This window comes from Cygnus atratus, unplaced genomic scaffold, assembly GCF_013377495.2.
Source record: "Cygnus atratus isolate AKBS03 ecotype Queensland, Australia unplaced genomic scaffold, CAtr_DNAZoo_HiC_assembly HiC_scaffold_175, whole genome shotgun sequence".
NCBI classification, from domain to species: Eukaryota; Metazoa; Chordata; class Aves; order Anseriformes; family Anatidae; genus Cygnus; species Cygnus atratus.
Window position 1 is genome coordinate 1 of NW_026109768.1, and position 25925 is coordinate 25925.

The following is a 25925-nucleotide window of genomic DNA, read 5'->3' on the forward strand; positions in this document are numbered from 1 at the left end:
GGCCCCCTTCACCTCAGATCAGGACCTTCTTTACGTCATATCAAGACTCTTTTATCTCATTTTAGGGCTTCCTTACCTCATTTGGGACCCCCTTACCTCATTTTGGGACCCCTCTTACTTCATTTCGGGACCCTCTTACCCCATTTAGGGCCCCCTTCACCTCATCTAAGGACCCTTTTACCTCACACCAGGACCCCTTCGTTCACTTCACTTTAGGACCCTTTTACCTCGCTTTAGGACCCCCCACCTCATTTTGGGACCCTTTTACCTCATTTTAGGCCCCCCTCACCTCATTTTGTGACCCCATTCCAACGTTTTAGGACCCCCCCACTTCATTTAAGCCCCCTTTTACCTCACAACAGGACCCTTCTAACTCATTTTAGGACCCCTTTACTTCATTTTGGGGCCCTTTTACCTCATGCCGGGACCCCCCTCACCTCATTTTGGGACCCTTTTACCTCATTTAAGCCCCCCTTCGCCTCACACCGGCACCCCATCACCTCACATCAATACCCCCCGCCTCATTTTGGAACCCTTTTACCTCACACCGGGTCCCCTTTCCAATATTTTAAGACCCTTTTACCTCATTTAAGCACCTCTTTACCTTATACCAGGACCCTTTTACCTCACGCCGGGACCCCGTTACCTCGCTTTAAGAGCCCCTCACTTCATTTTAGGATCCCCCCCACCTCACTCCTGAACCCTTTTACTTCAATTTGGGACCTCTTCACCTCACACCAGGACCCTTCTACCTCTCTTTAACCTCTCTTTAGGATCCTCTTACCTCATTTTAGGACTCATTTACCTCACACCGGCACCCTTTTACCTCATACTGACACCCCCTCACCTCATTTCGGGACCCCTTTACCTCCCTTTAGGACCCCCTTACTTCATTTTCGGACCCCTTTACCCCACGCCAGGACCCCCTCACCTCATTTAAGCCCCCCTTTACCTCACACCGGTAACCCCCACCTCATTTTGGGCCCCTTTACCTCAAAACGGGACCCCTTTCCCACACGTTAGGACCCCCCCACCTCATTTAAGCACCCCTTTACCTCACTTTAAGACTCCCTCACTTCATTTTAGGATCCCCCCATCGCACACCCGGTCCCTTATACCTCATTTTGGGACCCCTTCGCCTCACACCGGGACCCCCCACCTCATTTTGGGACCCTTTTACCTCTCTTTAGGACCCTCTCACCTCATTTTAGGACTCATTTACTTCACACCGGCACCCTTTTACTTCATCTTGGGACCCTTTTACCCCACACCGAAACGCCCTCACCTCATTTCGGGACCCCTTTACCTCACACTGGTAACCCCCACCTCATTTCGGTCCCTTTTACCTCAAAATGGGACCCCTTTCCCATGTTAGGGCCCCCCACCTCATTTACACACCCGTTTACCTCACACCAGGACCCCTTTACCTCACTTTGAGACCCCGTCACTTCGTTTTAGGATCCCCGCACCGCACACCAGGACCCTTACACCTCATTTTGGGACCCTTTTACCCCACGCCAGGACCCCCTTACCTCATTTAAGCACCTCTTTAACTCATTTCAGGACCCCTTTAACCCTTACCGCTTTAGGACCCCCGCACCGGGACCCTTTTACTTCATTTTGGGACCCCTTCACCTCACACCGGGACCCTTTTACCTCCCTTTAGGACCCCCCCACCTCATTTTAGGACTCTCATACTTCATACCAGCACCCTTTTACCTCACTTTATGCCCCCCTCACATCACACTGGGACCCTTTTACTTCATTTTGGGACCCCCTCACCTCACACCAAGACCCCCTCACCTCATTTCAGGACCCCTTTACCTCACACGGGGATCCCCTCACCAGGACCCTTTTACTTCATTTTGGGACCCTTTTACCCCACGCCGGGGCCCCTCACCTCATTTAAGCCCCTCTTACCTCACACTGGGACCCCTTTACCTCATTTTGGGACCCTTTTACCTCACTTAAGCCCCCTCACCTCAAACTGGGACCCCTTTCCCACATGTTAGGACCCCCTCGCCTCACACCTTTCAAACATTTTAGCACGCCCCACCTCATTTAAGCCCCCTTTTACCCCACACCGGGACCCTTTTAACTCATTTTAGAACCCCCTCACTTCACAGCGAGACCCTTTAACTTCATTTTGGGACCATTTACACCACGCCGGGACCCCCTCACCTACTTTAAGCACCCCTTCACCTCTATTTGGGATTCCTTTGCCTCACACCGGTAACCCCCACCTCATTTTGGGACCCTTTTACCTCATTTAAGCCCCCCTCACCTCACACCAGGACCCTTTTACCTCGCTTTAAGACCCCCTCACTTCATTTTAGGATCCCCCCACCTCACACTGGGACCCTTTTACTTCTCTTTAGGACCCTCTCGCCTCATTTTAGGACTCATTTAATTCACACCGGCACCCTTTTACCCCACACCGGGACCCCTTTCCCACATTAGGACCCCCTCACTTCATTTAAGCTGCACCCACCTCACACCGGGACCCTCCACCTTTATTTTGGGACCCTTTAACCTCATTTAAGGACTCCTCACCTCACACCGGGACCCCTTTCAACCATTTTATCACCCCCACCTCATTTAAGCGCCCCTTTACCTCACACCAGGACCCCTTTCCCACACTTAAGCGCCCCTCACCTCAAACCGAAACCCCTTTACCTCATTTTGGGACCCTCTCATCTCATTTAAGGACTCTTCGCCTCACACCAGGACTCCTTTACCTCATTTTGGGACCCTTTTACTTCACTTAAGGACCCCTCACCTCACACCGGGGCCCTTTTACCTCATTTTGGGATCCTTTTACCTCATTTAAGCCCCCCTCACCTCACACCGGGACCCCTTTCCCACATGTTAGGACCCCCCAACACCATTTCAGCCCCCCTTTACCTCACACCGGGGGCTCTTTCCACATTTAACCCCCCCTCACCCTCACACCGGGTCCCCATTTCCCCCCTTTTACCCCCCCCCTCACCTCGGCGCGGCCCCGTCCCCTGCCGGCCGCTTCCCGCCCTTTGCCCGGGGAGGCGGGAAGGGACCGGGGGGGGGGTGGGGGCGGGGCCGCCGGTACCGGAGGAAGGAGAAGGGGAGGGGGGGAGGGGGGGCGCCGCCATCTTACCTGGGCGGGCGGGGAGAGGGGGGGAGCCGCGGTGCCACGGGGGTGTGTTGGGGGGGGAGGGGGGGGGGAGGCTCCTCCCGCTCCGCCGCCGCCGGCCTCGGCCTCAGCCCCGCCGCGGATCCGCCGCCATCCGCCGCAAAATGGCGGCCGGCTCCCGCCCCGCCGCTCTCCCTTCCCCAACCCCCCCTCCCCCCACCCACCACCTCCCTCCCCTCTGCCCGCCGCCGGCCTCCGGCCCGCGCCCGCCCCCGCCGCCGCCGCCGCCCGGGCCCCCCCCCCGTAGAGGGGCTCACGGGAAATGGAGTCCGCGGCGCCCGAGCCAGCGGCAAAATGGCGGCGGCCACCGCCGCCGCGCCGCGCTCCCGCGAGAAGGGGGCGGGGCCTGCGGCTCTCGCGAGACTTCGCGCGGGGGGAGATGCGGCGGGGAGGGGAGGTCTCGCGAGGGTTGGGGAGCGCGGGAGGCGGGAGCGGGGGGGGGGGAGGAAGATGGCGGGAGGCGCGTGGCGCGCGGGAACGCCCCCTGGGCGGCGCCTGCGCGGGAGTTGGGGGAGGGTCTCGCGAGAGGCGGGCGAGGGGGGTGATGGGAAATGGAGTCCGGCGGGGAGGTGGAGGACTCTGGATGGGCTATGGGGGGCAGCCCCGGGGCATGATGGGAGAGGGGCCATCTTGGATTAGGGCAAGAGGCTCATGGGGTGGCGGCCATCTTGGGTCAGCCCCAGGGGAGTCATGGGAAGGCGGCCATATTAGGTATGGGCAAGAGGCTCATATGGGATGGCAGCCATCTTGGGTCAGGCCTAGAGGCTCATGGGAAGGTGGCCATATTGCATTAGGGCAAGAGGCTCAGGGGATGGCGGCCATGTTGGGTCAGCCCCAGAGGCTTATGGGATGGCAGCCATCTTGGATTAGGGAGGGCACCGCCATGTTAGGGCAGGCCTGGAGGCTCATGGGACGGCAGCCATCTTGGGTCAGCCCCAAGGGATCATGGGATGGCAGCCATATTTGATATGGGCCAGAGGCTCATGGGACAGCAGCCATCTTGGGTCAGCCCCAAGGGATCATGGGATGGCAGCCATATTTGATATGGGCTAGAGGCTCATGGGACGGCAGCCATCTTGGGTCAGCCCCAAGGGATCATGGGATGGCAGCCATATTTGATATGGGCTAGAGGCTCATGGGACGGCAGCCATCTTGGGTCAGCCCCAAGGGATCATGGGATGGCAGCCATCTTGGATATGGGCAAGAGGCTCATGGGACGGCAGCCGTGATGGGCAGGCCTGTAGGATCATGGGGTGGCAGCCATGTTGGGTTAGGTCAGGAGGCTCATGGGAAGGCGGCCATCTTGGGTCATGCCTAAAGGATCACGGGAAGGCAGCCATATTGACTTAGGGCTGGAGGCTCTTGGGATGGTGGTCACGATGGGCCATGCCTGGAGGATCATGGGAGGGTGGCCATATTGAATTAGGGCTAGAGGCTTATGGGGTGGCGGCCATGTTGGGTCAGCCCCAGGGGCTGATGGGATGGCAGCCATATTTGATATGGGCAAGAGGCTTATGGCATGGTGGGGATGGTGGCCATGTTGGGTCAGGCCTAGAGGATCATGGGAAGGCAGCCATATTGAGTTAGGGCTAGAGGTTCGTGGGATGGTGGCCATGTTGGGTGTGCCCCAGGGGCTGATGGGATGGCAGCCATCTTGGATTAGGGCTAGAGGCTCATGGGGTGGTGTCCATCTTGGGTCAACCCCAGGGGCTCATGGGATGGCAGACATCTTGGGTATGGGCAAGAGGCTCATGCGATGGCAGCCATCTTGGGTCAGCCCCACTAGCTGATGGGATGGCAGCCATCTTGGAATAGGGTAGAGGCTGAGGAGGGGGCTGCCATATTGGGGCAGGCCTGGAGGATTATGGGAGGGCAACCATCTTGGGTCAGCCCCAGTGGCTGATGGGATGGCAGCCATCTTGGAATAGGGTAGGAGCTGAGGAGGGGGCCGCCATGTTGGGGCAGGCCTGGAGGCTCATGGGAAGGCAGCCATCTTGGGTCAGCCCCAGGGACTCATGGGAAGTCGGCCATCTTAAGTTAGGGCTAGAGGCTCATGGGGTGGTGGCCATGCTGGGTCAGCCCCAGGAGCTGATGGGATGGCAGCCATCTTGGATTAGGGCTAGAGCCTGAGGAGGGGGCTGCCATATTGGGTCAGCCGCAGGGGATCATGGGGTGGCCGCCATATTGGGTATGGGCAAGAGGCTCATGGGATGGCAGCCATATTGGGTCAGGCCTGGAGGATCATGGGATGGCGGCCATCTTGGGTTAGGGCTAAAGGCTCATGGGAGGTCAGCCATCCTGGGTCTGCCCCAGGGGCTGACGGGATGGCAGCCATCTTGGATTAGGGCTAGAGCCTGAGGAGGGGGCTGCCATATTGGAACAGACCTGGGGGATCATGGGAAGGCAGCCATGTTGGGTGAAAGCTTGAGGCTCATGGGAAGGCAGGCATGATGGGTCAGGGCTTGAGGCTTATGGGATAGCGGCCATGTTGGGTCAGCCCAGGGAGGGTCATAGGAGGGCAGCCATATTGGGCCAGTCCCAGGGGCTCCTGGGAGGTCCCAACCCCCCCTAAACACCCCCATTTTGGGGGTCCCCAGCCCCCATCACCCCCATTTTTTTGGGGGGTGATGCTATGGGGCACGGCCCCATAACTCCTGACCCCAAAGGCCCCCCATGGGACCATATGATCCCCCCAGTCCCCTATAGTCCCCCAAGCCTCTATGGGACCCCCAAACTTTAGGGGACCCCCCCAGGCACCAACCAATGGGGGCACAGGAGGGGGGTGGGGATGTGACAGCCCCATGGCAAGAGCCCCCACCCCTACGGGACTGCCCCTACAGCTACCCCCATACCCTAGGGGTCCCTTTAGCTGCCCCTATAGACCCCCTGTACCCCACGTGTTCCCTATAGCCCCTGTAGGCCGTGTCCCCTACAGTCCCCATGACCCTATGGGCCCCCTATAGCCCCCTACAGCCCCCCATACCACCTCGTGGTCCCTGCATCCCCCCCACCCCCACAGAACCCCTCAGGCCCTATAGCACCCATGCACCCCTATAGCTCTCATACCCCCTATAGCCAATGTAACCCCTATAGCCCCAATGTGACCCTTATAGACTCCTCAAAATTCCCCTATAAGCCATGTGACCCCTGTAGACCCATGACCCCTATAGCCCCCCAAATCCCCTACAGCCCACGTGACCCCTATAGCCCCCCCAAATCCTCTAGTCACCCATATCTAAAATAGCCCATGTGATCCCTATAGCCCCCCCAATCATCTATAGCCCCCCAAATCCCTTATAGCCAGCATCACCCCTATAGCCACCCTAATCCACTACAGACCCCCACACGACCCCTATAGCTCCCCAAATCCCCTATAGACCATGTGGCCCCTATAGCCCCCCAACATTCTCTGTATTTCCCCTAATCCCCTATAGCCCTAATCCCCTATAGCCCCCACATGACCTCTGTAGCCCATATGTAACACCTATAGCCCCCAAAATCCCCTATAGCCCCCCTAATCCCCCCAAACCCATGTGATCCCTACAGCCCCCACATCCCCTATAGCTCCCCCAAATCCCCTATAGCCCCCACACATCCCTACAGGCCTAATCCCCTATAGCACTAATCCCCTATGGCCCATGTGACCCCTATAGCCCCCCTAATCCCCCATAGCCCCCTAATCCCCTATAGCCCATGTGACCCCTATAGACCCCTCACATCCCCTGTAGCCTCCCACACGATCCCTACAGCCCCCCAAATCTCCTACAGCCCCCCCAACCCCCCTATAGCCCATATGATCCCTACAACCCCCATACATCTTCTATAGCCCCCTTAATTCCCTATAGCCCCCCAAATCCCTATAACCCTAATCCCTTATAGCCCTAATCCCCTATAGCCCCCCTAATCCCCTATAACTCCCCCAAATCCCCTATAGTCCATGTGATCCCTATATCCCCCCCATCCCCTATAGCCCCCCTACATCCCTATAACCTTAATCCCCTACAGCCCCCACATAACCCCTACAGCCCCCCAAATCCCTTATAGCCCCTACACCACCCCTATAGCTCCCCTTATCCCCTATAGCCCTGTAGCCCCCCCAATCCCCTATACACGTGACCCCTATAGCCCCCCCCCCCCCCCCCCCCGCAGCGCTTCTCACTTTGGGGCGTTTCGGTCAGTTTTTGGTGTCGTTTTTTATCTAAAAGGAGCAGACGCAGCGCCGCTTGGAAAAGGAACCAAAAAAAAAAAAAAAAAAGAAGAAAAGAACAAAAAAAAAATCGCACCCCGCTGCCCCCCCCCCCCCCAAAAAAAAACGCGCGGGGAAGGGGGGTCCCCGAGGTGTCCCCAAAAGGAGGGGGGGTCCCCAAAAGTCACGGGGGGGTCCCCAAAAGGGCCATAGAGGAGATAGGGGGGTCCCTAAAGGGGTGGGGGGGTCCCCAAAAGGGCCATAAAGGGGATGGGGGGTCCCAAAAGTCACAGGGGGGTCCCCAAAAGGGGTGGGGGGGTCGCCAAAAGGGCCATAAAGGGGACGGGGAGACCCTAAAGGGGATGGGGGGGTCCCTAAATGGGATTAGGGGGGTCCCCAAAATGGCCATGAAGGGGACGGGGGGGGGTCCCTAAATTGGATGGGGGGTCCATAATGGGGATGGGGGGTCCCCAAAGGGGCCATAAAGGGGACGGGGGGTCCCTAAATGGGATGGGGGGGTCGCCAAAAGGGCCATAAAGGGGATGGGGAGACCCTAAAGGGGATGTGGGGGGTCCCCAAAAGGGGCATAAAGGGGACAGGGGGACCCCAAAAGGGATGGGGGGGGGTCCCTAAAGGGATAGGGAGGTCCCCAAAAGGGCCATAAAGGGGATAGGGGGGCCCTAAATGGGATGGGGGGGTCCCCAAAAGGGCCATAAAGTGGACAGCAGGTCCCCCAAAGGGGCGGGGGGGTCCCTAAAGAGGACGGGGGGGGACCCCAAAGGACCATAAAGGGGACGGGGGGGGGGGTCCCTAAATGAGATGGGGGGTCCCTAAATTGGATGGGAGGGTCCTCAAAGGGCCCTAAAGGGGATGGGGGATCCCCAAAGGGGATGGGGGGGTCCCCAAAGGGGCCATTAAGAGACGGGGGGGGTCCCTAAATGGGATGGGGGGGGTCCCCAAAGGGCACAGGGGGACATGTAAATGGGACAGGGGGTCCTCAAAAGGGACAAGGGGGTCCCCAAAAGGGCCATAAAGAGGACAGGGGGTCCCTAAATGGGATGGGGGGGTCCTTAAAGGGCCATAAAGGGGACGGGGGGGGTCCCCAAAAGGGCCATTAAGAGGATGGGGGGCCCCAAAATGGTCACAGGGGGGTCCCCAAAATGGTCATAAAGCAGATGAGAGGGCCCTGAATTGGATGGGGGGGGGTCCCTAAAAGGGATGGGGGGGGTCCCCAGAATGGCCATAAAGGGGACAGGGGGGTCCCTAAATGGGCCGGGGGGGGGGGGGGGGGGACCCACCTCCCTCTCCCTTGGGGACAAGAGGGGACCTCGAGCGTGTCCCCTGGGGACGCGGCGGTGGCACCACCGCGAGACTCCCCCCACGTCACCCACCGCCCCGGGGGGCACTCGGCGGCCCCCCCTTGCGTCAGGGGGACACGGGGGGGACACGTGGGGACACGCGGGGACACGGGGGGGGCCACACGGGGGGGGGGGTGTCACAGGAAGTAGTCGGCCACCGGCTTCTTGGAGGGGATGCCCCGCGTCTCCTGCGGCGCCGCCTCGAAGATGATGAACTCCTTCTGCAGGTGCTCGTCCAGCTCCAGGATGGCCGCCACGTTCCCGCACCTGTGTAATTAGCATGTAATTGACATGTAATTAGCATGCGATTAGCGTGTAATTAGCATGTTGCCCCCCCCCCCCCCCAGGGTGGTTTCTGGGGTCTGGTTTCGTGGTGGGGTGGCCCCGTTGAAGAGGAGCTCACCGACTTGTGCCACCACTGTGTGTTCTTGGCATGTTCTTGGCATGTTCTTGGCATGTTCTTGGCATGTTCTTGGCATGTTGGGAGTCACCCAGAGCAGGAGCTGGGAGCCAGCCCCGTGCTGGGGACTTGGTCCTGCTCGGGTGACGCTCGGAGCCCCCCGGCCCCACATTCACCCATCACGTGTCACACAAATCTTAGCATGTTCTTAGCGTGTCCTTAGCGTGTTGGAACTCCCCTTTAAGTGTAGCCAGAGACTGACCCCGTGATGGGGACAGCCCCATCCTGGTGTCACTCGGAGCCCTTCAGTGTCCCCCAACCCCACCACGAACCCCTATGTCCCTTAACATGATCTTAGCATGATCGTAGCATGTTCTTAACATGTTGGGACTACTCTACATGAGCAGCTGGAGACTGATCCCATTGATGGGGCCGGTCCCACCAAGCATCACTCGGAGCCCTCTGCTGTCCCAGCCCCACCACAAACCCCTATGTCCCTTAACATGACCTTAACGTGTCCTTAACATGTTATTAGCATGTCATTAGCATGTTGGGACTCCCCTAAAGGAGCAGAGGGGACGTGGACACCACCCCACAACAGGCCCAGCCCCATCCCCACACCACCCACCTTGGCCACAAATCCCCCAACCCCTCCCCACCCCCTTGGCGTGTCCTTAGCATGTCCTTAGCGTGTTGCTGACCTGTAGCAGTAGTTGGGGGCGGACCAGACGGTGAGGACGGTCTCGTTGAAGTGCCACTTGTAGCCCTCCATCACCAGCTGGTGGGCCCGGCAGATCATGTCGATGTCGTTGGAGGCGTTGAACTGGGCCACCACGTCGCTGCCGAACAGGTAGCCCGCGCCCCGCGGCGACACGCCCCAGCCCGTCGTGTCTGGGGGGGGGGCACACGTGTGTGTCAGGGCCGGGACACGCGTGTCAGGGGTAGAACGTGTGTGTCAGGGGTTGGGACACGCGTGGGGGGGGGCCGGGACACACAACAGGGTCACGTATTTGGGGTACAGACCCATGGTGTGGGATATAGACCGGTGGTGGTGCGCGTGCACGGGCCCACACGTGCGTTGGGAGGTGACATGTGATGCACACACGTTACATGTGAGTGTCTGTGGCAGGTGGACACACTTGGGGGGGTCACACGTGTGTCACGTGGCTGAGAACAGCGTGGATTTGGGGTTGTGTGTGCAAACATGTGGCCCAAACATACGTCATATGTGTCTACATGCGTGGCTACACGTGATCACACGCGTGTTGTGGGCATGTCACCCATCTGGGGGACAACATGTGATGCACACACCCCGTCACACGTAGCCATGGGGAGCCCGTTGACCACCCTGTGCCCCTCCACGCCTTGCGGGGCGCCCAGGGATGTCGCGACATGTCCCGACACGCGATGTCATGTGCCGTCACGCGATGTCACGTGCGTGCGGAGCCCACCTTCGGGGTCGGACCAGAGCAGGTCGCACATGGGGCCGTCGTGGGGCACCTCCTGCTTGCGGTCGATGGTGCGGATCTGGTCCAGGGTCTGGATGGAGGGCGAGAGGCCGCCGTGCACGCAGAAGATCTGCGGGGACACGCGTGTGCTTAGCATGTTCTTAGCATGTTCTTAGTGTGCCAACCAGTGCAGGGATGTCCTGGTGTGGCACTGTCACACGTGGCCCTCTCCATGCTCATAAGAGCCGTTGGTGGGTCCTTAGCGTGTTGTAGCACCTTCTATCATGTTCTTAGCGTGTTCTATGTCATTTTATGCCCTTCGCATGTTCTACCAAGTCCTTAGCATGTTCTAGCGTGTTCATCTTGCCATCAGTGATGACAAGGACACCACAAGGAGTAAAACTGGTGACACAGAACCCTCAGACGGACCTCCCAACACCCTTACATGTGCTTAGCATGTGCTTAGCATGTCCTTAGCATGTGCTAGTATGTTGTTTGCATGTCCTAACACATCATTAACACCTCCTAACACCCCGTTTTTACTCCCAAGAGTGACAAAAACACCACAAAACAGCAAGCTGTTGATGCAGGACACACACACGCGGCTCCCCACACCCCACGCGTGTGCTTAGCGTGCGTTGTCATGTCCTTAGCATGTCCTAGCATGTTCTTAGCATGTCCTAGCACCCAGTTTTAGTTCCAACGACCCCTAAAAGGGCCCAAGCTGTACACACAGGACCCTCACATGCCTCTCCCCACCCCTCCACGTGCACTTAGCATGTCCTTAGCATGTCATTTCCATGCTCTAACTCACGCTTGGCACACGCTAACTCCAAATTTTGGCAGGAATGACAAAATAAAGACCGAAAAGGAGCAAGGTGTTGAGGCAGAGCCCTTACACGGACCTCCCCCTACCCTTAGCATGTCCTTAGCATGTGCTGATGTGTCATTAACATGTGTTAGCATGGTCTTAGCACGCGTTAGCGTGCTCTTAAGACATGTTAATGTGTCCTTAGCATGTTCTTAACCCCTCCTAACACCCGATTTTGGCACCAAAGCCGGAAGAAAGACCCCGAGGGCCCCCCGCCTTCCATCCAGGACCCCCTCCCGGGCCTCCCACGGCCCTGTCGTGTCGTTAGCATGTCGTTAGCGTGCCGCACCTTGCCGTCGATGATGGCGGAGAGGCTGAGGTAGTCGAAGATCTCGGTGCAGTAGCGCCAGACGGTGACGGAGCCGTACTTGCGCAGGCACTCGTCGTAGAAGCCGTAGACCTGCGTGATCTGCCGGCTCTCGTGGTTGCCCCGGATCAGCGTGATGCGGTCGGGGTAACGCACCTGGGGGGGAGGGGGGGGGGCAGCACCCATGGGTGGGGGGGCTCGGGGACCCCCGGCAGCACCCGCGGGTGCCCCCGCGGCCGTACCTTGAGCGCCAGCAGCAGCAGGAAGGTCTCCACGCTGTAGAAGCCCCGGTCCACGAAGTCGCCCATGAACAGGTAGTTGGTCTCGGGGACGTCCCCGCCGACCTGGGGGGGCAGATTAGGGGCGGGGGGGGGCAGATTAGGGTCACAGGGGGGCAGATTAGGGACAAGGAAGGCAGATTAGGGTCATGAGGGGGGCAGATTGGGGCGGGGGGGGCAGATTAGGGTCACAGGGGGGCAGATTAGGGACAAGGAAGGCAGATTAGGGTCATGAGGGGGGCAGATTAGGGGCGGGGGGGCAGATTAGGGTCACAGGGGGGCAGATTAGGGACAAGGAAGGCAGATTAGGGTCATGAGGGGGGCAGATTAGGGGCAGGGGGGGCAGATTAGGGTCACGGGGGTACATATTAGGGACAAGTAAGGCAGATTAGGGTCATGAGGGGGGCAGATTAGGGGCGGGGGGGCAGATTAGGGTCACAGGGGGACATATTAGGGACAAGGAAGGCAGATTAGGGTCATGAGGGGGGCAGATTAGGGGCGGGGGGGCAGATTAGGGTCATGGGGGGGCAGATTAGAGGCAGGGGGGCGGATTAGGGTCATGAGGGGGGCAGATTAGGGTCACGGGGGGGCGGATTAGGGGTATTTAGGGGGTGAAGTTTGGGGTTGGGGGGCATTTCGGGGCAGGTTTTGGGGGGGTGAGCAAGGGAATGGGGGCATTTATGGGGCAGGGGGGCACTTAGGGGCAGGTTAGGGGGCAATTAGGGGATATAGGAGGCAATTAGGGGATATGGGGGGGCAGTTGTGGGGCAGCTCACCCTGAAGAGCTCCTTGAGGTCGTAGAACTGCCCATGGATGTCACCGCACACCTGGGGGGCACAAAGGCGGGGGGGGGGGGGTCAGGACCCCATAACTGCCCCCCCCCCCCTCCCCGGACCCAAATTTGCCCCACGGGACCCACAATTACCCCCCCAGACCCACAATTGCCCACGGGACCCACAGCTCACCGTGACGGGCGAATCGACGCGCTGCACGTTGCTCTCCTCCACCAGGATCTCCCTTTGGGGCAAGAGGCCATTAATTACCCCACGGGTTAATTAATGGGTTAACTGCCCCCCAGGGGGTTAATTGCCCCCCGGGGGAGGGGTTAATTGCCCCCTCGTTACCTGGCCTTGGCGCAGAGCGCCTTGACCTCGCTCTCCTTGATGAGCTCGCAGCGCCGCAGCTGCTCGATCTGCCGGTCCAGGTCACTCAGCTCCCCCATGGCTGGGGCAACAAGGTCAGCATCTGCCCCGCAGGGTCCCTAATTGCCCCACGGCCCTCCCTAATTGCCCCCAAGCTGCCCCACAGCGCCCCGAACTGCCCTATGGGGTCCCTAAGTGACCCTTACTTGCCCCACGGCGTCCGTAATTGCCCTATGGGGGTCCCCAAATGCCCCACAGCTGCCCCACGGGGGTCCCTAACTGCCCCACGGCAGGCCCTAATTGCCCCCGAACTGCTCTATGGGGTCCCAAACTGCCCTATGGGGTCCCTAAGTGACCCTTAGTTGCCCCACGGCGTCCGTAATTGCTCTCTGGGGGTCCCCAAATGCCCCACAGCTGCCCCACAGGGTCCCTAACTGCCCCGCAGGGTCCCTAATTGCCCCATGGCGCTCCCTAATTGCCCCCGAGCTGCCCCACGGCGCCCCAAACTGCCCTATGGGGTCCCTAAGTGACCCTTACTTGCCCCACGGCGTCCCTAATTGCCCTCTGGGGGTCCCTAAGTGCCCCAGAGCTGCCCCATGGGGGTCCCTAACTGCCCCACAGGGTTCCTAATTGCCCCACGGCAGGCCCTAATTGCCCCCGAGCTGCCCTATGGGGTCCCTAAGTGACCCTTAGTTGCCCCACGGCGTCCCTAATTGCCCTATGGGGGTCCCTAATTGCCCCACAGCCGCCCCATGGGGTCCCTAAGTGCCCCGTGGGGGTCCCTAAGTGCCCCATAACCACCTCATAGGGTCCCTAACTGCCCTATAGGGCCCCTAATTGCCCCACGTGGCCCCTAAATGCCCCCCAGGGGTCCCTCGCTGCCCCACAGGGGACCCCAATTGCCCCCCGGCTGCCCCCCAGGACCCCCCAACTGCCCCACGGCGGGTACGGAACGGACCGGGGGCTGCCCCACAGCTACCCGGGGGAGGGGAACTTCTGGCCCCATAACTGCCCCCACAGCCCCATAAGTGCCCCCTCTGCCCCCCCATAACCCCCCCACCCCCTATAGCAGCCCCAAACCGTGCCCCATAACCCCCCCCCCAGACCTCCAACCCCCCAACCACCCCCACAGCCCCCCCGAACCACCTCACAGCGGCCCCAAAACCCCCTCAGCCACCCCATAGCGGCCCCCAACTGCCCCACAGCCCCTCCCGTGCCCCATAGCAGTCCCATAGCCCCCCATAACTGCCCCATAACCACCCCTGTGCCCCACAGCGCCCCATAACTGCCCCATAGCCCCCCAGCCACCCCATAGCTGCCCCACAGCAACACCACAACCCCCTCAGCGGCCCCATAGCCGCCCCCAACTGCCCCATAGCGGCCCCATAGCCCCTCCCGGGCCCCATAGCCCCCCATAACCACCCCCGTGCCCCACAACCGCCCCATAGCAGCCCCACAGTGCCCCATGACCACCCCACAACCCCTTCTGTGCCCCATAGCGCCCCATAACCTCCCCGTAGCCCCCCATAACCACCCCATAATCAGCCCCGTGCCCCATAGCAGCCCCACAGCCCCCCCCCCGTGCCCCATAGTGGCCCCACAGCCCCCAACCACCCCACAGTGGTCCCATAGCAGCCCCACAGCCTCCCCAACCACCCCACAACTGCCCCATAGCGGTCCCATAGCCCCTCCCGGGCCCCATAGCGGCCCCATAGCCCCCCATAACCACCCCACAGCCACCCCCACACCCCACAACCGCCCCACAGCAGCCCCACAGCACCCCATGACCACCCCACAACCCCTTCTGTGCCCCGCAGCGCCCCATAACCTCCCCGTAGCCCCCCATAACCGCCCCATAATCAGCCCCGTGCCCCATAGCAGCCCCACAGCCCCCCCCCCCGTGCCCCATAGCAGCCCCACAGCCCCCCAACCACCCCACAACCACCCCATAGCAGTCCCACAGCCCCTCCCAGGCCCCATAGCGGCCCCATAGCCCCCCATAACCACCCCACAGCCACCCCCACACCCCACAACCGCCCCATAGCAGCCCCACAGCGCCCCATAACCACCCCACAACCCCTTCTGTGCCCCATAGCGCCCCATAACCACCCCACAACCCCTTCTGTGCCCCGCAGCGCCCCATAACCTCCCCGTAGCCCCCCATAACCACCCCATAATCAGCCCCGTGCCCCATAGCGGCCCCACAGCCCCCCAACCACCCCACAACCACCCCACAGCAGCCCCACAGCCTCCCCAACCACCCCACAACCACCCCATAGCAGTCCCACAGCCCCTCCCGGGCCCCATAGCAGCCCCATAGCCCCCCATAACCACCCCACAGCCACCCCCACACCCCACAACCGCCCCACAGCAGCCCCACAGCGCCCCATGACCACCCCACAACCCCTTCTGTGCCCCGCAGCGCCCCATAACCTCCCCGTAGCCCCCCATAACCACCCCCGTGCCCCGTAGCGGCCCCACAGCCCCCCCGACCACCCCATAACCACCCCCCAGCGGCCCCCCAGCGCCCCATAACCGCCCCCCAGCCGCCCCCCAGCGGCCCCACGGCCCCCCCCCGTGCCCCGTTGCGGCCCCCCAGCCCCTCCCGTGCCCCACAGCCGCCCCACATCGCCTCACAGCCCCCCCCCCCCCCCCGGGCCCCTCCGCACCCGGCGGCGGCTCCGCGCCCCCCCTCCGGCCGCCACCGTCCCCGCCGCCGCCGCCGCCTCGCGTCACTTCCGGCGCGGCCCCGCCTTCGTCCCCCACCCCCCACCCCCGGCGCCGGGCGGAAGCGGAAGCAGGGAGGAGGCCACGCCCCCAGCGCTGGCTGGGAACGGGGGAGGGGGAGGGGGCGGTGCCGCCTCCGCGGGGGTCCCCTCCGGAACCCGAGGGCGGGCGCGGGGGTTCCGCGCCGTTTTGGTTCCGGGGGGGGGGGGCAAAAACTAGGGCCCGGTGTCCCCTGGGGGCCCCCATTGTCACCTGGACCCCTCCATTGTCCCCTGGGACCCCCCCCTTGGCCCCTGGGGGCCCCCATTGGCCCCTGGGACCCCCCCATTGGCCCCTGGGGGCCCCCATTGTCACCTGGACCCCCCCATTGTCCCCTGGGACCCCCCCATTGTCACCTGGGACCCCCCCATTGGCCCCTGGGACCCCCCCATTGGCCCCTGGGGGCCCCCATTGTCACCTGGACCCCCCCATTGTCCCCTGGGACCCCCCCATTGGCCCCTGGGGGCCCCCATTGTCACCTGGACCCCCCCATTGTCCCCTGGGACCCCCCCATTGGCCCCTGGGGCCCCCATTGGCCCCTGGGACCCCCCCATTGGCCCCTGGAGGCCCCCATTGTCACCTGGGACCCCCCCAATGTCCCCTGGGACCCCCCCATTGTCACCTGGACCCCCCCATTGTCCCCTGGGACCCCCCCATTGTCACCTGGGACTCCCCCATTGTCCCCTGGGATCCCCCCATTGGCCCCTGGGCCCCCCCATTGTCACCTGGGACCCCCCCAATGTCCCCTGGGACCCCCCCATTGTCACCTGGACCCCCCCATTGTCCCCTGGGACCCCCCCATTGGCCCCTGGGGCCCCCATTGGCCCCTGGGACCCCCCCATTGGCCCCTGGGGGCCCCCATTGTCACCTGGACCCCCCCATTGTCACCTGGGACCCCCCCAATGTCCCCTGGGACCCCCCCATTGTCACCTGGACCCCCCCATTGTCCCCTGGGACCCCCCCATTGGCCCCTGGGGGCCCCCATTGGCCCCTGGGACCCCCCCATTGGCCCCTGGGGGCCCCCATTGTCACCTGGACCCCCCCATTGTCCCCTGGGACCCCCCCATTGGCCCCTGGGTGTCCCCATTGGCCCCTGGGACCCCCCCATTGTCACCTGGACCCCCCCATCGTCCCCTGGGACCCCCCCATTGGCCCCTGGGACTCCCCCATTGTCCCCTGGGACCCCCCCATTGGCCCCTGGGTGTCCCCATTGGCCCCTGGGACCTCCCCATTGTCACTTGGGTGTCCCCCCCATGTCCCCTAAGTGCCCCCCCATGTCACCTGGACCCCCCCCCCCCCATTGTTCCCCGGGTGTCCCCATTGTCCCCAGACCCCCCCCCAATTGTCCCCTGCGTGCCCCCATTGTCCCCAGACTCCCCCCACTGTCCCCTGGTTCCCCCCCCATGTCCCCATGTCCCCCACCCCAAGTCCCCTCACGCCCCCCCCCCCCCCCCCCCATGTCCCCATGTCCCCTGCCATGTCCCCGTGTCCCCTTATGTGTCCCCAGGGTGCCCCCCATGTCCCCATAACCCCCAAACCCCGTGTCCCCCATTGTCCCCGTGTCCCCCCCTTACGTCCACGTCCCCGTGTCCCCACCACTTCCCACGTTTCCTCCATGTCCCTTTGTGTCCCCCCCCATGTCCCCCATGTCCATGTCTCACGTCCCCACCCCACGTCCCGCCACGTCCCTGTCCCGTGTCCCCATGTCCCTTTGTGTCCCGTGTCCCCATATTTCCCCGCCACGTCCCACGTGTCCCCACGTCCCCCTGTCCCATCTCCCTGCCACACCCCACGTCCCCCCCATGTCCCCTTTCCCTCCGTGTCCCCATGCCCCACGTGTCCCCATGTCCCTCCATATCCCTCATGTCCCCACACATCCCCCACGTCCCCCAACGTCCCATGTCCATGTCCCCATGCCCCTTTGTGTCCCCACCACGTCTCCACGTGTCCCCCCGCCCCTCAACGTCCCATTTCCATGTCCCCACGTCCCCACCACGTCCTGTGTCCCCACGTCCCTCAATGTCCCATTTCCCCATCCCCACGTGTCCCCACGTCCCCACCACGTCCCCACGTCCTTCAACGTCCCATGTCCACGTCCTCCATGTCCCCACCACATCCCACGTGTCCCCACGCCCCTCAACGTCCCATTTCCATGTCCCCACGTCCCTCAATGTCCCCTTTCCATGTCCCCACCATGTCCCTCAATGTCCTATGTCCCTCCGTGTCCCCATGTCCCTGCCACATCCCCCATGTCCTTCAATGTCCCATTTCCACGTCCCCGCCACATCCCCCACGTCCCCACGTCCCTCAATGTCCCCTTTCCGTGTCCCCACGTGTCCCCACCGTGTCTCCATGTCCCTCAATGGCCCGTGTCCATGTCCTCCATGTCCCCCCGTGTCCCTCAATGTCCCCATGTGCCCCCACATCCCCCCATGTCCCCACCACGTCCCCCCACGTCCCCCGAGGCGGTGGCCCTGCAGGCAGCGTTCCTTTATTGAAGGGCGAGGGGACGGGGACAGGAGTGTCACACGGCGTCGCGGTCACCGCGTCCCGGTGACGTCACGGCATCCCCGGTGACGTCACGGCGCTCCCGGTGACGTCACTCAGTAGGCGTGGTTGGAGACGAAGAGGGACTCGCTGGCGGCCGCCCCCGCCTGCCCGCTGGGGGTGTACTTGCCCTGGCACGCCAGGGAGTTGGCCTGGGGACAGGGACACGCGTGTCACACACGGGACCACGGTGGCACCAGCCAGAGACACGTGGGCTGGTGGTGGCATCACCTTGACACACGTGGGACCATGGTGGCACCATCCAGGTGGACGGGGGACGGCGGTGGCACCACCCAAACACACGCTGGAGGGTGGTGGCACCACCCACACGTCCACAGGACGATGGTGGCCCCACCCAGATGTTCATGGGACAATGGTGACACCTTCCAGACACACGTGGGACAATGGTGGCACCACCCTGACACACGTGGGACGGTGGTGGCACCACCCAGAAACGTGTGGGACAATGGGGGCACCACCCAGAGACACGTTCTACAGCTGTGGTGCCACCCCCTTGGGGACACGGGGCTGTCACCCCGCAGAGCCACGGTGTCCCCAAAGGTTCTCCATCCCCCTGCTGTCCCCATGCAGGTGGCAGTGACATACGAGGACGAGGACTGGCAGGATGGGTGGCTGAGGCGTCCCCATGTCCCTCCCTGTAACCCTGATGTCCCCAACGTTGACGTACCAGAACCTTCTTGACCTCCTCCTGGACCACCCTGACCACGTCCCCATGTGTCCTCCAACCCCAAGACGTTCTCCACCCCCAGATGTCCCCATGTCCATGACATTGACCTACCAGAACCTTCTTGAGGTCCTCCTGGACCACCATGACCATGACCATGTCCCCATGCGTTCTCCAACCCCCAGATGTCCCCAACGTTGATGTACCAGAACCTCCTTGACGTCCTCCTGGACCACCACGACCACGTCCCCACACCTCCTCCAACCCCAAGACCTTCTCCACCCCCAGGTGTCCCCAGCATTGACCTACCAGAAACTTCTTGACGTCCTCCTGGACCACCATGACCATGACCATGGCCCCACGCGTCCTCCAACCCCAAGACATTCTCCACCCCCAGATGTCCCCAACATTGACGTACCAGAACCTCTTTGAGGTCCTCCTGGACCACCACGACCACGTCCCCACACCTCCTCCAACCCCAAGACCTTCTCCACCCCCAGGTGTCCCCAACGTTGACGTACCAGGGCCCGCTTGACGTACTCCTCCTGGGCCGCCTTGGTGTTCTCCTTCTTGCCGCTCCAGGCCCGCAGCGCCGAGGCCTGCAGCGCCCGCCCGTAGGAGAAGGTCAGGGCCCAGGGCTTCGCCAGGGGACACCGGTTGATGGCGTTGAGGTTGATGGACGCCTCCTCCTCGCTCTGGCCCCCCGACAGGAACGTGATGCCTGGGGACGCGGGGACAGCGTCAGCACCGCGAGGACGTGGCCGTGGGGACGCCACGAGGACGTGGCCGTGGGGATGGGGACACCACGAGGACACAAATATGGGAATGGGGACATCGTGGGGACATGGCCACGGGGACTGGGATGGCGACACCATGAGGACACCACAAAGATGTGGCCATGGGGATGAGGACACCATGAGGACGTGGCCGTGGGGATGAGGATGTGACCATGGGGACCGGGATGGAGATGCCATGGGGATGGGGACACCACGAGGACACAGCTACGGGGACCGGGACATCGTGGGGACATGACCATGAAGACTTAACCATGGGGATGAGGACACCACGAGGACGTGGCCATGGGGACGAGGATATGACCATGGGGACCAGGATGACAACACCATGGAGATGGGGACACCATGAGGACACGGCCATGGGGACGGGGACATCGTGGGGACACGGCCACAAGGAGATAAGGACACAGCTGCAAGTCTAGGGACACCATGGGGACACTGCCATGTGGACCAGGGCAGCGTGGGGACAATGTGGGGACATGGCCATGGGGACACCACAGGGGGTCACCTACAGGGCCATGAGGTCACCGTTGGGACTGGGACACCATGGGGACAGGGATGGCCACAGGAACGTGACCATGGAGGTGGTGACACCATGAGAACGTGGCTATGGGGACACCATGAGGACATCGCTATGGGAATGGGGACACCACGGAGAGGTGGCCACGGTGATGGGGACACCACGGGGACATGGCCATGAGCATGGAGACCCCATGGGGACGCGGCCACAGTGATGGGAACATGGCCATGAGTACGTAGACCCCTTGGGGACATAACCATGGTGATGGGGACACCACGGGGACATGGCCACGAGTCTGGAGACCCCATGGGGACGTGACCACGGTGACAGGGACATGGCCATGAGTATGGGGACACCATGAAGATGTGACCATGGTGATGGGGACACGGCCATGAGTATGGAGACCCCATGGGGACACTACCATGGTGATGGGGACGTGGCCATGAGTATGGAAACATCACGGGGACGTGGCCCCCATGGGGACGTGGCCACCGTGATGGGGACGTGGCCGTGAGTACAGAGACCCCATGGGGACAAAACCTCGGTGATGGGGACACCACGGGGACGTGGTTATGAGTATGGGAACACCGTGGGGACATGGCCACGGTGATGGGAACACCCTGGGGACACCACCATGGTGATGGGGACACAGACAGGAGTATGGAGACCCCATGGGGACGCGGCCACCGTGATGGGGACCCCATGGGGATGTGGCCACCATGATGGGGACGCGGCCACCGTGATGGGGACCCCATGGGGATGTGGCCACCATGATGGGGACGCGGCCACCGTGATAGGGACCCCATGGGGATGTGGCCACCATGATGGGGACGCGGCCACCGTGATGGGGACCCCATGGGGATGTGGCCACCATGATGGGGACGCGGCCACCGTGATGGGGCGCGGCCATGAGTATGGAAACATCACGAGGCCATAACCACGGTGACAAGGACCCCACGGGGACCCGGCCACGGGGACAGGTGACACTGACCGGGCACGGCGGGTGGCACGGTGCGGCGCAGGGCAGTGACGGTGGCCATGGCGATCTCCTCGGGGCTGTACTTCTTGGTGCAGGAGTGGCCGGCTGTCACCATGTTGGGCTTCAGCAGCGTCCCCTCCAGGTAGACGTGGTGGTCGCTCAGCGCCTTGTAGACGGCCGCCAGCACCTGGGGACACATCGGGGACGTTGGGGACACCTCGGGGACACCCTGGGGACATGCTGGGGACACCCTGGGGACATCACCCACCTTCTCGGTCACGTACTGGCAGCGCTTCAGGTCATGGTCACCATCTGGAAGGATCTCGGGCTCCACGATGGGGACGATGCCGTTCTGTGGGGACACGGGGACGTCAGGGACAGCCCGAGGGTGGCAGGGAGGGGACGCAGTGACAGGGACACGATGGTGGACGGGGTGCAGGGCAGCAGAAGGTGGCCTGGGCTACCCAGGGGGACAGGAGGTGACACGGTGCCACGTCGCAGGTGGGAGGCCACCATGGGGTGCCCAGAGGTGACACAGGGGGTGGGGATGGAGAAGTGACACGAAGGGAGGACACAGGGAGGTGGCACCAGGGCGGGGAGGTGGCAAAATGTCAAGGGGAGGTGCCACCACACCAGCTGGAGGTGCCAATATGTCAACTGAAGGTGGCACCAAGCCAACTGGAGGTGGCAATATGTCAAGGGGAGGTGCCACCACGCCAACTGGAGGGGCCACCAGAGCATGGAGGCGGCAATATGTCAAGGGGAGGTGCCATCAAGCCAACTGGAAGTGCCACCAGGGCATAGAGGTGACAATATATCAACTGGAGGGGCCACCACGCCAACTGGAGGGGCCACCAGGGCGTGGAGGTGGCAGTATGTCAAGTGGAAGTGCCACCAAGTCAACTGGAGGCCTCCAACCACCACAGGGCACCAACAGGGGACACGGGGACGGGAAGGGGGACACGGGGACCTGCTGGCAGATGCTGGCGTAGCGCGCGAGGACGTTGGCGTTCTCCAGGATGGCGAGGCGCGAGGGCGTGTGCTCCGAGATCTTGAGGACGCAGCGCCACTTGGCGAAGTCGGCCCCGTCCTTCTTGTACTGGGCGCAGCGCTCCATCAGCCCGTCCAGCCCTGGGGACACCGCGGTGGCATCAGGGGCGGGGCCACCCGTGGGGCACGGGGACGGCAGCGGGGGTGGGGACACCGTGGTGGCATCAGGGACGGGGTCAGGGATGGGGACACCACAGTGGCATCAAGGATGGGGACACCATGATGACGGAGTGGTGACATCAGGGATGGGGACACCATGGTGGCATCAGGGACGGGGTCAGGGATGGGGACACCACAGTGGCATCAAGGATGGGGACACCATGATGACGGAGTGGTGACATCAGGGATGGGGACACCATGGTGGCATCAAGGATGGGGATGCCAACAAGACGTAGCGGTGGGATGGGGTCACCACAGTGACATCAGGGATGGGGTCGGGGATGAGGACACCATGGTGGCGACGTCAGGGATGGGGACACCGTGGTGGCACTCACCTTGGGTCGTGGTCTCGCCATTGGTGCCAGCCAGGGGCACGACGCCCTTGTCCACCTGGCGGACAGGGACAGGGTCACTGGGGCGCCGGCCTGGTCCCCTCCCTGTCCCCACGGCCCACGTGTCACCCCCCGTGTCCCCAACACCCCAAAGTCCCCGTGATGCCCCCAAGATGTCCCCACCTCAACACATCAACATGGCCACCTAACAAAGCCACCGTTTACGTGGTTGACCTGGATCAAAGAGTGCCCCATGTCCCCAAGACCCCAAGTCCCCCAACACCCTTGATGTCCCCAACACCCTAAGGTCCCCACGGCGTCCCCAGAACGTTGACGTGGTTGACCTGGAGCAAGGAGTGTCCCATGTCCCCAAGACCCCCCAAAACCCTTGATGTCCCCAAGACGTCCCCACCCCAACGCGGCCACCTAACAAAGCCACCGTTGACCTGGTTGACCAGCAGCAAGGAGCCCCCACCTCCCCCCAACGCCCTTGCGGTCCCCGTGTCCCCACCGTGTCCCCGAGGTCCCCACCTTGATGCCAACGACGGCGCCCTTGCCGCGGATGACCTGGGGGAAGGGGCGCCCGTCATCGGCCGACTGGTAGAGGGTCTCGTGGAAGAGGATGACGCCGCCGATGCAGGGGTCCACGCGCTTGTCGGCCGTGAAGAGCAGCTGCCGGTACCAGCGGCGGTTCTCCTCCGTGTTCTCCGCCCCCACCGAGCTCAGCCGCTTGGCGATGCTGCCTGGGGTGGCCCAGTATAGACCAGTTTACTCCCAGTAACCCGTAATGGTCTCCCAGAGCTGCGCCAGTAGCTCACAGTAGCTCCCAGTGCCACTCCAGGAGCTCTCATGGACCCCCTGGTGCCACCTCGAGGTTCTTAGCCACTTCCCCATCCTCCTTGAAGCCATACCAGTATGTTCCAGTACATCCCGGTACACCCCAGTATGTCCCAGTATGACCCCCTGGACTCTTGGTGGTGCCCCAGTGCCTCCCAGTAGCTCCCAGTGCCACTCCAGGAGCTCTCATGGACCTCCTGGTGCCACCTCGAGGTTCTCGGACACTTCCCCATCCTCCTTGAAGCCATACCAGTAAGACCCAGTATGTCCCAGTATGACCCAGTATGTCCCAGTATGACCCCCTGGACTCTTGGTGGTGCTCCAGTGCCTCCCAGTAGCTCCCAGTGCCACTCCAGGAGCTCTCATGGACCTCCTGGTGCCACCTCGAGGTTCTCAGACACTTCCCCATCCTCCTTGAAGCCATACCAGTATGTTCCAGTACATCCCGGTACACCCCAGTATGTCCCAGTATGACCCCCTGGACTCTTGGTGGTGCTCCAGTGCCTCCCAGTAGCTCCCAGTACCACCCCAGGAGCTCTCATGGACCTCCTGGTGCCACCTCGAGGTTCTCAGACACTTCCCCATCCTCCTTGAAGCCACACCAGTATGACCCAGTATGTCCCAGTATGTGCCAGTATGTCCCAGTACGTCCCCTTAGGCTCTTGGTGGTGTTCCAGTGCCTCCCAGTAGCTCCCAGTACCAGCCCAGGAGCTCTCAAAGCCCCCCTAGTGCCACCTCGAGGTGCTCAGCTGTTTCCCCATCCTCCCTGCTGCCATCCCAGCTCATCCCAGTAGCTTCCAGTGCCCTCCTGGTGCCGCTCCAGTGGCTCCCAGCAAGGTCCAGTGCCCTCCCGGTGCCTCTCCATATCTCCCAGTGCCTCCCAGTGGCCCCTCGGCCCCTCCCAGCCCCGTCAGAGCTGACTCACTCCCCAGCACTTCCTCAACACGGGGCAGGGCAGTGCCTCCCAGTTGCTTCCTGTCTGTCCCAGTTGCTTCCAGTCTGTCCCAGTTGCCTCCCAGTCTGTCCCAGTTGCCTCCCAGTGCTGTCCCAGTGGCCCTCAACCCCATCCCAGTGGCTCCCAGTGCCCTCCCAGTGGCCCTCAACCCCCTCCCAGTGCCCACCAGTCCCAACCAGCGCCCACCAGTCCCTCCCAGTGCCCTCCCAGTCCCTCCCAGTGCCCACCAGTGGACTCATCGGCAGCTAGGATGCCCTTGCCGGGGGCCACGATGCGCCGGGCGATGTCGGCGAGCTCCTGCTTCTGCTCGGGGGTGAGCGCCGGGTACTGGTGCGGCATGGTGGTGGCACTGGGGACAGGGGGACAGCGTCAGCGGGGGGTGCGGGGGGACACGGGGAGAGGGTGGGGGCAGGGGAACATTGAGGAACCCGTGGAGAACGTCGGGGGACCCATGGAGAACCCATGGAGAACGTTGGGGACCCCAAGGAGAACCCCATGGAGAACATCAAGGACCCCATGGAGAACATCGGGGACCCCATGGAGAACCCACAGGGGACATCGGGGACCCTACGGAGAAACCCATGGGGGACATCAAGGACCCCATGGAGAACCCCTTGGAGAACGTTGGGGACCCTACAAAGAACATCGGGGTCCCCGTGGAGAACCCATGGAGAACATCGGGGACCCCAAGGAGAACATCGGGGACCCCAAGGAGAACCCACAGGGGACATCGGGGACCCTACGGAGAAACCCATGGGGGACATCGGGGACCCCATGGAGAACCCCTTGGAGAACGTTGGGGACCCCACAGAGGACATCAGGGAACCCGCGGAGAACCCACAGGGGACATTGGGAACCTCAGGGAGAACCCATGGAGAACATTGGGGACCCCATGGAGAAGATCGGGGACCCTACAGGGAACACTGGAGACCCCACGGAGAAACCCGTGGGGAACATCAAGGACCCCATGGAGAACATCGGGGACCCCGTGGAGGAACCCATGGAGAACGTTGGGGATCCTACAGAGAGCATCAAGGACCCTACGGAGAACCCCCTGGAGAACATCGGGGACCCCTTAGAGAACATTGGGGACCCCATGGAGAACCCCACGGGGAACCCCACGGGGAACCCCTTGGAAAACG

The 25925-nt window shown here is 62.5% G+C and overlaps 2 protein-coding genes across 4 annotated transcripts; both read right to left on the minus strand.

Moving 5' to 3' along the window:
• Window positions 1–8850: 8850 nt before the first annotated feature.
• Window positions 8851–15907, minus strand: PPP4C (protein phosphatase 4 catalytic subunit). 2 transcript variants are annotated; one of them, XM_035572511.2, is made up of 9 exons: window positions 15829–15907; window positions 13142–13241; window positions 12983–13034; window positions 12794–12844; window positions 11982–12083; window positions 11722–11895; window positions 10565–10691; window positions 9815–10004; window positions 8851–8980 (listed from the first exon to the last, which is right to left on the minus strand). In XM_035572511.2, exons 2-9 carry the CDS (start codon window positions 13237–13239, stop codon window positions 8851–8853), a joined length of 924 nt encoding a protein of 307 aa, XP_035428404.1. In that variant the 5' UTR covers window positions 13240–13241; window positions 15829–15907. The 2 variants fall into 2 exon arrangements, with proteins under 2 accessions (XP_035428404.1, XP_050572632.1); XM_050716675.1 differs by having other exon boundaries at window positions 13142–13209; window positions 15829–15847.
• Window positions 15908–18400: 2493 nt separating this feature from the next.
• Window positions 18401–25329, minus strand: ALDOA (aldolase, fructose-bisphosphate A). Of its 2 annotated transcripts, XM_035572513.2 has the most exons (8): window positions 25011–25329; window positions 23523–23734; window positions 22995–23049; window positions 22421–22581; window positions 21719–21802; window positions 21463–21637; window positions 19679–19878; window positions 18401–18624 (listed from the first exon to the last, which is right to left on the minus strand). In XM_035572513.2, the coding sequence occupies exons 1-8, from the start codon at window positions 25120–25122 to the stop codon at window positions 18529–18531; spliced, it is 1095 nt and encodes a 364-aa protein (XP_035428406.1). In that variant the 5' UTR covers window positions 25123–25329; the 3' UTR covers window positions 18401–18528. The 2 variants fall into 2 exon arrangements, with proteins under 2 accessions (XP_035428406.1, XP_035428405.1); XM_035572512.2 differs by having other exon boundaries at window positions 21463–21802; window positions 25011–25142.
• Window positions 25330–25925: the final 596 nt, after the last annotated feature.